Raw genomic sequence first — 16,032 nt, forward strand, 5'->3', positions numbered from 1 at the left:
TACCTAAGAAATACATACAGGAGTACACCTTTAGATATTTAAATAAAAAACTCTAATTTCACATCCAGTTCACAGTTGAGGCACGTGAGGAATGTATTTCGCATTAAGAATTTTCCAAATGATGAGCTGAACGTAACAAATGCAGATATATTTTAAAATAAGATTTTCTTCTCCAACTTCCCTATATCATGTGAGGAAATGATTTCTTCTCCTGTTGATCTCCCTCTCTCTTTCCAGTCCTTGCTGTCTTACAGCTCCAGAAAAAATCACATACCAGCAATCCCATTTAGTATGTACACTACATTCAAGTGTTTTGCCTTCACAGCCTTCATTTGCCTGCTTTCAAGAGGGCAAAGAAGACGACAGGAAGGAGCAAGCAGCCAAACTCATCCAGAGCCACTGGAAGGCATACAGAAACAAGGTGAAATTCTTATATATGGACAGAGAGGATTGGTTTTTTTTAATATCCTGCTACCTCACCTTCATTTCAGGATATTGAGTAGTCTGCTGATGAGCATCAGGAATCAGAGCACCGATGCAGTCATAACTAAATGTCTGACTTTCCTTCTTCCCCTGGATATTTCTCGTTTCTTCAGGGCCATTGATTAAGGATAGTTCTTTTAATTTCTGTCATCCTGTTTGCTGGAAGCTCTGCTGGCATTCTAACAGCGAATGTGAATTTTGCTATGAGCAGGCATGACTTACTGAATTAATGGGAAAGGTGTCTGTAGTAGCCAAGACTAGGATAAAGGAGTACTGAGTACTAGAGCTGGTCAAAACATTTCCACTGAAACTGTACTTTAACGGAAAACTGGGTTTTTGATTAAAATGACTTTTTTCATGATAAGTGTCTGTTTTCTCTTAAAAATTTTGATAGTTTTGTCAAAAAAAACCCAACCAGAAACTGAATATTTTAAAATTTTTGGCTAAAAACTGAACTATTTTGATTCTAAAATGCTGCTGCACTGTTCCTTGGGAATTGTAGTTAAGTTGCCTCATGTTCCCATCCTCCTCTGGGCTGGGCTCTCCAGCTTGACTTCTCCCAGGACTCATCACAGCCATGTGATTGTCCCAGTATATGGCCTCCCTCACCAAGAGATTTCTCATGGGAGATGTAGTCTTACCAGAGATCCCAGCCTATAGAGGAGAAAGGGAGCATGAGGAACCCAAACTACAACTCCCATCAGGCACCCTGGTGACATTTCAGAATTTAAATATTAGATTTTGATTTTTCTTTCAAATTTTCAATGGATAACTTGGAATTTTTTTTTAATTTTCATCAAAATTTTTCTCAGAAAGAAAACCTATTTTCCAGCCAGCTCTGAGTACCGTAAATGGGGTAAAACAGAAATGCAAGACATTACAGATTTTTCAGAACTTGTATTTAAGTGCCAGAGTTGGAAACCAGTGCTGAGATGTTGAGGACAGGGAAAGAAGTGGAATTAAGACATTCTTTCCATAGCACAACCAGTCAGGGCCCAAATGTGAGAACCTGACTTTTAGAATATGTGAGACAGAAGCAAAATAAATGATGCAATGAAAAATAAAAAAGTAAGGTGCATGAAATAAAGAGGTTTTAAATTATTTTGAAAGATAATATAAAAAGTTTTGGGGAAATCCATTCCATGGCTTAGCGTTTCTGAGATCAGTAATTTGCAGAAGTAAATGGTGAGGCCAGTCCAGGTTCACGTAGGATAAAACTGTCGGTATATGTGGAGCTAAAATGAGTGGTCTTTGTAACTCAGTATGGTTCAGAGGGATGATTCTGCGCCACTTAAACCATCACTGCAAACCTGGAAATTCCTTAGCCTGAGCTTCATCCAGCTAGGATAACGTGACAAATTAAAAGAATAGCTTATATTAAATTTTGTTTTATGAACAAACAAAGCAAATGATGCATCTCTATATCCATGATTTCAGGGGTTAGAAATAGGGGAACATAAAAAATCCACTATCAAGCTAAAGAATAAACAATCCCCCAAAAAATCCAATTCCAGAAAGCTTCCCCAGGGAAGAAAAACTGGGCTTTTCAGTTGTTTTGGGATGCCTTTGTAGTAACTGTAAGAAAATATGAGACCTTTTGGAGTAATCTTTATTAAATAAAAGCCATAAATCCTTATGATATTAATTTAAAAGTTTTCTCCATTTCAGAAAGAAGAAATTGCTCTGGATCAGGTGAGTGTGTGTCGCACCAATAAAATGACAATTCAGGTTCACTTTGTAATAAAAAAGTATAAACAAGTAGTTAAGTAATTTTTAAAGCGATTTTATTATGAGATTCAATATTCCAGCAGGAGCACTAGTGATTGCTATACTAATAGTTCAGGTTGTGTGACAGTTTACCTTGTGACATCCCTGTTTTCAGTTGTTCATGACTTACCTAAACTTTCTCCTTTTGAGTTCAAATTTTCTGTGCATGGTCTCTGCCAAAAGATGCATCCTTTTGGAAAATGGGAGCAAAGATGGTTCTGGAATTTTTGAGTATAAGGAACTGCAGGTGAGATGGAGAAGAGTTTTCCCATTATAATAAAATAATTCTTGCAACCTTTTTGTCTTCAGAAAGGCTGGATGTAGACATTTGACATGGAAACTGCCCTCATTAAGAAGTGCCTGTCGCGAGGCAAGTGTGCCCCGTCCCCTCGTGGAGCGGGGTAATTACTTTCCCCGTGGTTGCATCCTTACGACCACCCCTTGTCTTGGGGTAGTGTGCGTGACGGTAGGGTGACCAGATGGCCTGATTTTATAGGGACAGTCCCAATATTTGGGGCTTTTTCTTATATAGGCTCCTATTACCCTTCCACTCCCATCCCTATTTTTCACACTTGCTGTCTGGTCATCCTGTGTTACAGGTTTGGGCCCTTTGGGGTATCACCTGATGTGCTGGGGTTTAACTTAGCATCCATCCCCTGCTGGGTTCCCTTTTACTGCTTTGCTGGATTAGGCTCTCCAGCTTCTTGCAACACACACACACACACACACACACACACACAGGTAGGGCCACACCTCACTGCAGATACATACTGAAGTCAGCTCTGTGTGAGAGGGCTCCCCCAGCACTCATGTGCCCACTCCCTTTAAGGGGTACAAACCCAAAGGTTTTATGAAATTCGCCCCCTCCCTCAGTGTGGAGGGAGATATGCACAACTTCTTGTGTTCCTGTCCCCCCCGCACCACTTAGAAATGACATAAACTGGGTTATATTATAATCAAGCAATAAGTTCATTAACTACAAAAGGTGAATTTTAAGTGAATATAAGAGATAACAGACAGAACAAAGCAGATTACTGAGCAAGTAAAACAAAGTATGCAAGCTAAGCTCAATATACTTAAGAAACAGGTTACAAAATGTAATTTCTTACCCTAAATGTTATTTTAGGCTGGTTGCAAAGTTTCTGTGATTCAGAGTTCCAGTTATATTTCTTTTCAGACTGGACCCCGTCTCAGTCTGGACTCCCCCCTGCCTTCCCTTCAGGTGGCTTTAGCAGTCTTTCTTCTTGGGCAGACAGGCCATGGAGAGGAGGAGCCACGTTTGCCTTCCTCCCCACCTTTAAATAGGATTTACGTAAGGTGGGAATCTTTGTTTCCAAAACTTGACCCTGCCGCACTTCCTTTCCAGTGGAAAGCTACAAGAAGTCCCAGGTAATATTTAGTATCAGGTGTCAAGACCGCCTGACTCTATAATATCACAGCATCCATGAGTCAGTAGCAGTATTGTAAGTCCGCAGGAAGGCCAAGCTTTTTCACAGTCCATTGTCCTCACTGATGGGCCATCCACCCTGTCTGGCTTTTCCGAAGTTGTACCCGAAGTGTTAGCTGTGGACGTCGCCCAAAGTAGCATAGTTGAAATACAGATACATAGTCAATATTCCTAACTTCAGATACAGAAATGATACAGGAATACAAATTAGATAATCACATTCAGTAAATTATAACCATTCCAATGATATCTTACAAGACCCATCTTGCATAAAGTACATCTACGTTATGTCCTATTCATATCATAAGCATATTTTCATAAAGAATATGGAGTGAAACGTCAGTGTGGCCTAGCAATAAAAATCATTGTGGCCGCTCTCTCTCTCAAGGTTGTGTGACCCAATGGCCAGAGTCAGAGTGACAACCCCTTCCCACAGAGCTCTGGGACCTAATGGCCTGTGTCAATATGGCTCCCTGGTTCAGCCGGGGTACATCACCTAGTGCTCAGAGTCACTGTGGGTGCCTGGCTCAGCAAGGTGGTATGGCCTAGCAGCAAGAGTCAGTAAGGTCACCCTCTCTCAGGGCTGTATGGCCTAGTGGCCTGAGTCAGCATAACTGTCCTTTCTGTGGGGCTGCATGGCCTCAGGGGAGTGAGCCATCACCCCAGGGTGGGTGGCAGCCAGGTAGGTGGACCCGGGCCCTCCCTTCTCCACCGGATCCCACCTCAGGGCCCCTGTGAGTGGCAAGTATGCCTGTCAGTGGGGAATCCGCCCAAAACACGCTGACCCCATTTGATAGCACAACGAGTCTCCCTGAGCTACTTCCTATCCAGTTCTTGTTGTCTGGATGATGCACTCACAGTCACCCCTCATGGTGAGGGAAGGGCAGTGTATCACCCGAGTCCCTGGGTAGGGTGCATCATGGGAGATGTAGTCCAGCTGGATAGCCCAGCTCATAAAGGACACTGGGCGTTGGAGGAAACTGAAATAAAGCTCCCATGAGGCAACATAACTGAATAGCTGAATTGAAGTAGTTTGTTTAACAGGTGCTTAGATTTTTGACAAAACAATCAACAATTTTCCACAGAAAGCAGACATTTCTCCCAAAAAATTTTTTGTAGAAAACTCAACTGTTTTGACAGGGTTGATAGAAAATTTATGACCAGCCCTCATTGTAATAGAGTTCTTAATTGCATGATTGTATATTATTTCTCAACATATTATATGCATTATCTTCTTTAGCCTTATAAAATCTGCTTTGAGTAGATTAGTAAAGAGAAGGATGACAAGTGCCAAAGCTCTTTCCACACTCTTCCAGTGTGAAACTGTATATAACATCTATCAGAATGGTGATTTTAAAATGTCACTTTATACCCTTGATATCTTCTGATCTTTGGGGACCTAGTTCAGATTAAAATCTTTTAGCAGAGAGGAAGAATGTTTTGTTTAACATAATCACCAGAATGTTTGCCAGACTCCACTTGATTTCTGATGATGTTATCAAGCAGCAAAGCCTGCTGAGTAGCTGGGATCTAAGATGGTGTGACGGGGCAGATTGGCCCCGCATAGTACAGAGGGGGTTAATCCTTCCCTCCTAGCAGAGGAAGCCCCACCCCTGAGGCTCTGCTGGGCATGCTCCACCTGAAAGTCAGGTATAAAAGCCTTCAGAGCTGCTCAGTCAGAGCTGACTGCCGAGGAGGAAGGGCACTTGGCATGGGCTCCAGCCCAGAAGCCGTTACAGCTCTTACCTACCAGGGAGTGGTACCTCCCACCCTTATGAGATCAGCATGTTTTGGAAGGATTCCCTGTTGACCCCATGGCAGACCACTCCACCACTGTCAGTGCCCTGGGTTGGGGCCCAGTGGAGTTGGGTGGGCCTGGTCACTCTACTGGGGGCCATCACCCCCTTCTGACGGCCCCCAGGCACCAGCCACTAGGCCCCCTCTTTTGCCTCCAAAGGTGGCTGTATTGACTCTGGCTCCTAAGCTGCGCTATCCCACTAGAGGAGGAGAATTAGGTGGACTTTGGCCATTAGGCCGCACTGCCCTAGGGGCACATTGAATGGACTCTGGCCACTAGGCCGCATTACCCCACTTGGGAAGAGGCAATAGACGGACCCTGGCCATTGGGCCACACTGTGCTGACTACTGGAGGGGGCGTTTAGAAAATGGATGTAGGCACAGAGAGGCGGGGTTGCCTCCCACCCCCTGACTTAAGGGGTCGACAAGGTACAAAGCCTGCCACAGATGGGAATATAACTGCATTGCTGTATCTATGAAATATGGGCTAATGTTTGTAGCTTGAATTTAATTGCATTTGACAGGGTCCATAATGTGCAGATTCTCGGGTTAAATTTACTGTGGAGTTGTATGTCTGTGCAGTTCTTTTATCATTTATAGGTTGGAACCCTTTTGGATTGCAGACCAGCGCATGTGAAGTGGTTAAGGGTGCCTCTTGATTAGAGGGGAAATGCCTGCACATCAAACAGTTGTCATTGCACAGGGAAAATAGTTCTCTCTCCTGTAATGCCTTTTTCCCTCTGGACTCAACTTTAATTTGTAGCTGCCATCTTTCAAGGGAGTTAACATCCATTTATCTCTCTCCCTGCTAGGCGGCTGTTGTGATTCAGGCAGCTTTCAGAGGACATTTAGCTCGGCAGAAATTGTTACCGAGTAACACACTCGGTCGAAAATCTCCCACCGTGCATAGCCTTGGAAATAAGGTAATTGTTGGGGCAAGTGGGGACATAGACACAATGTGCTTCTTAATTTTTCCATTATTTACAGTCAGTTTATGGTGCAAAGTACTAGGCTTCCAGGTTTAGTTCTGTAACTTATCCAGTTAGTTTTTTTAATACTTTGGCCTGTGGTGTCATTTAAATTCCAGAATGTGTTAAGCCCATTTGTTGGCTTTCCTTTTTACCATCTACTTCATAGTTCTCCTGCAAAATAAAGCCATAGTATCTCTGTGCAGTAGGCTGCAACCTGTATCCAAGCTGCTTGCTTTCTTTATCTGGTTCTGTCATCAGGTAAGAGTAAAGGATGCAGCCTTTTCAAAAGCTGCACTGCACCGAGGCACTCATGGAGTCATAACACTAGGCAAACATTACTCATCGTGCTTTAGAAACAAGAAGTTGAAAATGATGGTTGGTTTGGAGTCTGGTATCCAGCATGCTCTGCTGAAGATTTGCAGTGTATTTCTTAAATCATGTCACACTTGGCCCTGAGTGCCAGGCTCTGAATATAAAAAGACTTCCTTACTGATTACACATTTTAGATGCGGGAAATGTATTGGTTTCCTAAGTAGCCGTTTAGATCTAGGGCAGTCTAAAATGAATGAAGAATTCTCTAGCCAGGCCCTCCATCTCACTACACATTATAATATTTAAGCTCAGCTTCAGCTCAGTTTGGTGGCACTGACAAACTTCTGCTTTATACAGAGGTCAGACCCATCTTGGAGACTGCCTTAACACTCTTAGCTTGAGGATGAGTCCGGCCCACAATACCACTGAAATAATTTAACATTCATTTCAGCTGCCTACCCTTTATCTGTTTTGTAGTTGAATACAGGTGTTTCAACGTTCGTTGTTTAACAACTGTATGATGACATATTATCATTGGATCAATAGACGTCTAGTAAAACCCCACTGGGCTGCAACCCAAAAGAAGTGAATGCTTGCTCACTGCCAGGGGACACCACATTCACGATCAAGAATAAAAATGTCAAAGGTGCGTTTATGTTGGCAAGGAATTTGTTAAAAGGCTGATTTTTTTTCTTTGGTCTCTTTACACTGAGGACCCCAACATGTCTCACGGGTCCAGCTCTTTGAGTTTGTCTTCTGACTTCAAGGAGGAAGAAGAGGTTGTGACATTCATCCAGTCAGTTTTCAGGGCTCACTTAGCACGTAAAGGACAGCATGAGGAAAGGTAAGTCAGGAGCAGAAGTCTCCACCAGGACACAGTATTCTTACTTATTTGCATGGCTATATCGATGTAAAATTGTAGTAGAGGCTCCAAGGCAGCAAAAGAGAGAGTCCCTTGGAGCAATAGGTATGTTCAGTATAAACAGTTAACAAGTAAAATGCATAGGAGGGGCATACAATAAAAATTCCCCATCCTTCTGTTTCTGCAAGCTTTAGGTACTGTTATGGTTATAGGACAAACCACACTACTGCCAGAGCTCACCCCTCAAGTGCCAAGCCCAAGCTTTCTCCTATCTCAGGATTCAGAGTAGCAGCCGTACTTGTGGCACCTTAGAGACTAACAAATTTATCTGAGCATAAGCTTTCGTGAGCTACAGCTCACTTCATCGGATGCATTCACGAAATCTCACGAAAGCTTATGCTCAAATAAATTTGTTAGTCTCTAAGGTGCCACAAGTACTCCTTTTCTATCTAAGGATGGAATCCTATGATTCTCCCACACTAAGATCCCTGTGTACTAACCCTTAATTCCTCAACAGGGTTATTTGTCACAGGCAGCCCCCAGCCACTACACCTCTGCACTCTGGGGGCTGCCTGTGACAAATGGTCTATGCAGAGTGACCAGAAAGCCTTTTCTAAACTCTGTATGGTGTATTTTTGATAGTGGGAACACTGCATAGAGCAAGAGAACAAGGATTTTAAAACAATAAACAGTCTACATGCATTGTGTCAAACCAACCTAACAGCTTTTTTTTTACATGATAACAAGCCTTGTGGATAGTGGGGAAGTGGTAGATATGGTATATCTTGACTTTAGTAAGGCTTTTGATAGTGTCTCGCATGATCTTCTCATTAACAAACTAGGGAACTACAACCTAGATGGAGCTACTATAAAATGGGTGCATAACTGGTTGAAAAATTGTTCCCAGAGAATGGTTAACAGTCAAGCTGGAAGGTATATCAAGTGCGGTCCCACAGGCATAGCTGCCAACTCCATGGGTGCTCTGGGGCTGAAACACACACAGAAAAAAATAGAGTGGATGCTCAGCACCCACCGGCAGCCCTGCAGATTGGCTCCTCCCCTTCACCCCTAGTGCCTCCCACCTGCCGGTAATCATCTGTTCAGTAGCGTACAGGAGGCTTTGGGGGAGAGGGGGAGTAGCGGGATCAACAAGAGATGCGGGGAGGGAGCAGAACGGGACAGGAAGAGGTGGAGCAGAAAGAGGCAGAGATGGGGTGGGAAGAGGCGGGGCAGAGGCTTGGGAGAAGGGGTGGAGTGGGGGGTGGGGTCTGCAGCAGAGCATGGGTTCAGCATCCCGGGGAAAATCACAAAGTTGGTACCTCTGCTCACATGGGTTGGTCCTAGGTCCGGTTCTGTTCGATATCTTTCATCAGTCATTTAGATAATGGCACAGAGAGTACACTTATAAAGTTTGCAGATGATATCAAGCTGGAAGGGGTTACAAGTGTTTTGGAGGATCGGACTCTAATTCAAAATTATCTAGACAAACTGGAGAAATGCTCTGAAGTAAATAGAATGAAATTAAATTAGAACAAATGCAAAGTACTCCACTTACAAAGGAACAATTAAAAACACTCATACAAAATGGGAAATGACTGCCTAGGAAGGAATACTGGGAAAAGGATCTGGAAGTCATAGTGGATCACAAGCTAAATATGAGTCAACAGTGTAACATTGTTGGGGAAAAAATGCAAACATCATTCTGGGATGTAATAGCAGGAGTGTTGTAAACAAGGCATAAGAAGTAATTCTCCTGCTGTACTCTGCGCTGATACGGCCTCAACTGGAGTATTGTGTCCAGTTCTGGGCGCCACATTTCAGGAAAGATGTGGACAAATTGTAGAAAGTCCAGAGGAGAGCAACAAAAATGATTAAAGGTCTAGAAAACATGACTTATGAGGAAAAATTGAAAAAAATGGGTTTGTTTAGTCTGGAGAAGAGAAGACTGAGAGGGGACATAACAATTTTCAAGTATATAAAAGATTATTACAAGGAGGAGGGAGAAAAATTGTTCTTGTTAACCTCTGAGGATAGGGCAAGAAGCAATGGGCTTAAATTGCAGCAAACACAGTTTAGGTGGACATTAGGAAAAACTTCCTAACTGTCAGGGTAGTTGAGCATTGGAATAAATTGCCTAAGGAAGCTGTAGAATCAGGGATGGCATAGATAATACTTAGTCCTGCCTTGGATGCAGGGGACTGGACTAGAAGACCTCTCGTGGTCCCTTTCAGTCCTACAATTCTATGATTCTGTGCAGGCCTGTCCCCCGGATGTTAGCTAGGTAACCCAGTTTCTTCAGGCTCCTTCTGCAGAACCCCTCTGTGTCTGAGCCCGTTCTTCTGGACAAGCCAGTATGAGGGACTTTTAAACATTTTAATATCCTTTTGATCTTAGGTCCCCAGCCCTGGCAGAATCAGTCTTTTAATTTTATTGGAGCCATGGTCCATGGACCAGTTAATAGCCCAGACATCATTTTTCTTAAAGACTCATTAAGTGTTTTATTGAAGAAAATAAGAACGGCCATACTGGGTCAGACCAAACGTCAGTATAACCCAGTATCCTGTCTGCTGACAGTGGCCAATGCCAGGTGCCCCAGAGGGAATAAACAGAACAGGTAATCATCAAGTGATCCATCCCCTGACGCCCATTCCCAGCTTCTGGCAAACAGTGGCTAAGGACACCATTCCTGCCCATCGTGGCTAATAGCCATTGATGAACCTAGCCTCTATGAATTTATCTAGTTCTTTTTTGAACCCTGTTATAGTCTTGGCCTTCACAACATCCTCTGGCAAAGAGTTCCACATGTTGACAGTGCATTGTGTAAAGAAATACTTCCTTTTGTTTGTTTTAAACAAGCTGCCTATTAATGTCATTTGGTGACCCCTTGTTCTTGTGTAATGAGCAGGAGTAAATAACACTTCCTTATTTACTTTCTCCACACCAGTCATGATTTTATAGACTTCTATCATATCTCCCCTTAGTCGTCTCTCTTCCAAGCTGAAAAGTCCCAATCTTATTAATAGTTCCTCATATGGAAGCTGTTCCATACCCCTCCTCATTTTTGTTGCCCTTTTCCAAATCCAATATATCTTTTTTGAGATGGGGTGACCACATCTACTCGCAGTATTCAAGATGTGTGCGTGCCATGGATTTATATAGAAGCAATATGATATTTTCTGTCTTCTTATCTATCCCTGTCTTAATGATTCCCAACATTCTGTTCGCTTTTTTGACTGCTGCTGCATAAGTGGATGTTTTCAGAGAACTATCCACAATGACTCCAAGATCTCTTTCTTGAGTGGTAACAGCTAATTTAGACCCCATCATTTTATATATATAGTTGGGATTATGCTTTCCAATGTGCATTACTTTGCATTTATCAACAATGAATTTCATTTGCCATGTTGTTGCCCAGTCACCCAGTTTTGTGAGATTCCTTTGTAGCTCTTTGCAGTCTGCTTTGGACTTAACTATCTTGAGTAGTTTTGGATCATCTGCAAATTTTGCCACCTCACTGTTTCCCCCTTTTTCCAGATCATTTATGAATGTGTTGACTAGTACTGCTCCCAGTACAGACCCCTGGGGGACACACTGTTTACCTCTCTCCATTCTGAAAATTGACCATTTATTCCTACCTTTTGTTTCCTGTCTGTTAACCAGTTACGGATCCATGAGAGGACCCTCCCTCTTACCCCATGACAGCTTAATTTTCTTAATAGTCTTTGGTGAGAGACCTTGTCAAAGGCTTTCTGAAAATCTAAGTACACTATATCCATTGGATCTCCCTTGTCCCCATGCTTGTTGACCCCCTCAAAGAATTGTAGTAGATTGGTGAGGCATGATTTCCATTTACAAAAAGTATTTTGACTCTTCCCAAACAAATTAAGTTCATCTATGTGTCTGACAATTCTATTCTTTACTATAGTTTCAACCAGTTTGCCCAGTACTGAAGTCAGGCTGACTGGCCCGTAATTGACAGGATCACTTCTGGAGGCCTTTTAAAAAATTGGCGTCACATTAGCTATCCTCTGGTCATTTGGTACAGAAGCTGATTTAAATGATAGGTTACAAACCACCGTTAGTTGTTCTACAATTTCACATTTGAGTTCCTTCAGAATTCTTGGGTGAATACTCTCTGGTCCTGGTAATTTATTACTGTTTAATTTCAGTTTGTTCCAAAACCTCCTCTAATGACACCTCGATCTGGGACAGTTCCTCAGATTTGTCACCTAAAAAGAATGGCTAAGGTTTGGGAATCTCCCTCACATCCTCAGCCATGAAGACCGATGCAAAGAATTCATTTAGTTTCTCTGCAATGGCCTTAACGTCCTTGAGTTCTCCTTTAGGTATATTTTCTCTAGTCATGATTTTGTTTCCTACTTGTTTTTTCTAAAAGCTCCTTGTTTATTTTGCATCATATAGTCAGGAAGCATCCTTACAGCAATTGGACTGTCATAGAGCATATAAAGCAATCAGACAACCATAGAGCAATAAAGTAATACAGAGCAGGTATACGTCATCCACGCTGCCCAACATTGTTCCTTGGGAGATGAAACAAGGAGGTGGTTGTAACATAAAGTCCACCTGTGAAATCTCATCTGGTTTACATGTTATCACCTTTGTGAGTCATTATAGTTTTATTTATTTATTTATTTCGACTGTATATGTCTCGGGTTTCCTGCTTGCATCTCTGCAGGTGGATTAGTGATCCCTGTTTCATGCTAATGCAGTGCATCTTTTGCAGGCCCTCTGTCTCCAGAGCTTCAAGTGAAAGAACATTCCCTGCTGTTTCCAATAGGAAGAAGAAACAAATCTCACCAGCACTCAGGAAACCTTTCCCTTCAGCCTTCACATCAACCTCTCTTGGTAATCTCATTTCCCTCTATGTTCAGAAGTATGTGGGCTATGAATGGGCACTCTCACAATTTTAAAGAAAACTTTAGGTCTAGTGAAAGATTGGTAGTCTTGGAGATTGAAATCCTGTAGCCACAAAATAGATACCCAGACAGTGTGTTTGCAAGTTCCCCACATACTGCCCTGCCTATTTGTCACAACCTTGAGTTGGAGTGGCTGCCTCTAGGGATAAAAGGGTAGTATCCAAGAGGATATGGTGTTCCTCTGTGCAGCCTGTCTGCTTCCAGCTCACCCCTACCATGTAGATGTACTTTGGGAGTTTCCATGACATTTCAGGCTTCAACCGTGGAGAAGTTGGGAGGATTTCACCTTTCTTGCTTAAAGGGAATAGAGTTATCTGATAATAAGGAAGCATCCCCTGTCAGCCAAGCATCCCCAGTCAGCCAAATAAATGTGGTAATGTCTTTTCAGCTGTCTCCAAGTACAAGGGAGACCAGGTAAATAAAAAAACTTTAGCTCTAGAAAATCTGGCTAACTAGTGCTACTATAATACAAATAATTAATAATAATAAAGCACCATCACTATGCAGTCATGACGTTTCTGACTGCTGAATTATTCCAGATGATGAAGACAGTGAAGTGACCAGTGAAGAAGTTGTGGAAGAACTTACTGCTGAAGGGAGAGAGAGGAGATCAAGAGAACACAAACTTTCCTCCTTGCAGCCCTCTTCTGGTGAGTATTGGAAGAAAGAGGTGGGGGGGCAAAGGGGTGTTTGTTCATTGTCCCTAAGAAAGTGGCAGGTTAGAAAATATTGGAGTTTAGAAAATATTTAGCTTGCCACTGAAGAGAGAGCAAGCATATCCGTAAATATAAATCTAACAGATGTTGTTTTCGGGCTTGATACTACATGTCTCTTTGGACACTTTGCCTTTAGGCATGGTCATTTATAGATAGCATAACCAAATCCTCCCAAAAGGCAAATACAACTAACTACTGAATGAAAGAGAATGCTCTGTCATAAATATCATCTTGATGAGTAACTCTGACAACCCTACAGTTGGTTATAATTTGTTAACCATTTGAATCCATTCCATTCACTAAAAGTCCAACTTCCCTAACTCTTAGCTCGTGCCTGATCTAACCATCTGCTAGTGAAATAGGCCCCCACTGCAATAATGCTCTTCCCTGGTCATATCATACCTATGAAGGGACTCGATAGCTTTAAATTATTCAGCTGCTGAATGAGCTCTTCACCTCATACCTTCCAACCTCAAACTTGCATTTGATGACCTCTAGATTTTTGATCAGTTGTAAGTGTTCTGTGGAAATACATTTTGCAAGAAGTCATTTGGTTACTCTGCCCTTTGGCATTCTTTTCAGATGAGTTGTGAATGTTGAAGTGTTAAAGAGGACTTGTATATAGGCTAGTATCAGTAGGTATTATCCAGGTTTAGTGGCGTCTTGGCTTTCATTGTATTGTCTCTACTGGATTCATAGATTATAAAATCAGAAGGGACCACTGTGGTCCTCTTGTCTGACCATCTTCTAACACAAGCCACATGACTTTCCCTGAATTAATTTGTTTAAACTAGAGGATATCTTTTCGAAAAAAATCCAGTCTTGATTTGAAAATTGCCAATGAGGGAGAATTTGTCACAACCCTTGGTAAATTGTTACAATGGCTAATTACCCGCAGTGAATAATGTGTGCCTTACTTCTAGTCTGAAATAGTTTAGCTTTAACTTCCAACCATTGGATCCTGTTATACCTTTATCTGGTAGGCTAAAGAGCCCGTGATCAAATTTTTGTTCCCCATATAGGTATTTAGTTTATAAACTTTAATGAAGTCACCTCTTAACCTTCCCTTTGTAAAACTAGATTGAGCTATAAATAGAGAGGTAAAACTCCACTGTGTGGAAAATGCTAAAATAAGTGGTATTTTATTCAAGGCCTTCACTTCATGTGACTTCTGTAACTGTTTCAAGTCCAGAACTTCCTGAAGATAAGCAAAATTTGGAGACTGATTTTTAAATGTATTCAATAAGATCCTACTTGTTCAGTCACATTTGTTCCTTCCTATAAAGTTGGGCAGATATGGGTGACAACCACAATATGTGAAACTCATTGGCTTATAACTTCCTTCTCCATCTCAGGGTGAAGCTCTGCATTTCTGCTTTCATGATTTAACTAGAGTGGTATCTCTTCCCACCTCTGTTGTAGTATATAATGGACTCTCGGAACACAGCTAACCTAACTCAAGCTGCTTAGCGGTGATTATTATTTATTTGTATTGCATGCAATACTGCCCAAAGTATTCAGTATTCTGCCCATTCAGAATAAGGACCTTATTGGGCTAAGTTCTGTACAAACGCAGACTTAGAGTTCTTGCCCCAAAGAGCCTAAAAAAAGGACAAAAAGGGGGAAAAAGAGCAAGATAGTATGTACCAGCAAAGTTACCAGGTTAATGACCAGGTATGTCTTATTAGAGAGACAAAGATTGACCATTTAGAAACAAGCAGTTTATTGTGGGAGTCACATCTTTTTATTGCTATGTCAGCTTCTAAGAGTTCCCTTTATTTGCTCCTATCCTCAGTACTATTAGTTCATAAATCATTTTTCTAAAAATCTTCCCTCATCTTTTCAGCAGCAGTCCACACAGAATGTACATAGGTGCATTTAACTGGGGGTGGGGGTGCACATTTCATAGCTTCTGTAGGCTGAACACATTGCACACACCAGAGGATCCTTGCTTTCCTCCAGTCCCCCAACCCCCCACAAAGTCCCTGTGTACCATCCTCCCATCCCCCTCTATTTCAGCGAATTGTCCAATCCCCCAGCCCCCTCTCACAGGGGCTCTGTGTGTCTTCTTCCCCCCAGCCACGGTCCCCCATTCCACACGCTCTGTGTGCATGCCTCTTGCCCCCCTCCCCCTCCTCAACATTCTTAGTACTTTTCTTTCTTTCCAGGAGTCAGCAGAAAAATACCATCAAGTTAAGTGCAGGACCTTCCTCCATTCATCCAAAAAAAATTTTTTTTCAAAGATAAAACATAGTCTGGTGAAAGTTTTTTGTTGTTAATATTTACATACTATACCAACATATTTATGTATGGTACTTTATAATGCATAGTGAGTCATCAATCATTGTCCTCAGCCACCTGTCTCCCATTTCTTTATGCATGACTGTCTTAAGCCCTCTCCATGACATTTCCACTTAACTTGATCTTGCTTGGGTCAATTTTTCCTTTGCTAGCCTGCTAATAAATAACTGTTTTTATGATGTGAGATGACTTCGGTCTCAAATTACTTTATTTTATGGTGTGTAACCACTTGAGAAGATTTCGTGACAATAAGACAAATCAGGCATGGTCAGTATGTCAGTTTAATGCTTGCCATGCCCTTTCAGGAAAGGGGAAAGGTAATAGTTGTATGCAGGAAAAAGAGGGAACAGAATTATTCTTAACCATAAGTCACTGTGGTAACCTAACGGCCCAGAGGTATTACACTTCCCACAAGGGCCTGGTTTTGTCAATGATGTTT

The 16,032-nt window shown here is 42.1% G+C and overlaps 1 protein-coding gene across 4 annotated transcripts in view; it reads left to right on the plus strand.

Moving 5' to 3' along the window:
• The window catches only part of IQCE (IQ motif containing E), a 43,159-nt gene that overhangs the window by 23,169 nt on the left and 3,958 nt on the right, over positions 1 to 16,032 (plus strand). For 2 of the 4 annotated variants that reach the window (XM_048866835.2, XM_048866836.2), the window contains exons 17-22: positions 326 to 421; positions 2,152 to 2,175; positions 6,307 to 6,417; positions 7,491 to 7,621; positions 12,384 to 12,505; positions 13,116 to 13,226. In XM_048866835.2, coding sequence (XP_048722792.1) covers positions 326 to 421; positions 2,152 to 2,175; positions 6,307 to 6,417; positions 7,491 to 7,621; positions 12,384 to 12,505; positions 13,116 to 13,226 — 595 coding nt within the window. Of the gene's footprint in view, positions 1 to 325; positions 422 to 2,151; positions 2,176 to 6,306; positions 6,418 to 7,490; positions 7,622 to 12,383; positions 12,506 to 13,115; positions 13,227 to 14,647; positions 14,765 to 15,460; positions 15,778 to 16,032 lie in introns of those variants that run through there. The other 2 variants (XR_007358804.1, XR_007358803.1) reach the window with 2 other exon arrangements.

This window comes from Caretta caretta, chromosome 10, assembly GCF_965140235.1.
Source record: "Caretta caretta isolate rCarCar2 chromosome 10, rCarCar1.hap1, whole genome shotgun sequence".
In the NCBI taxonomy this organism is placed as follows: domain Eukaryota; kingdom Metazoa; phylum Chordata; order Testudines; family Cheloniidae; genus Caretta; species Caretta caretta.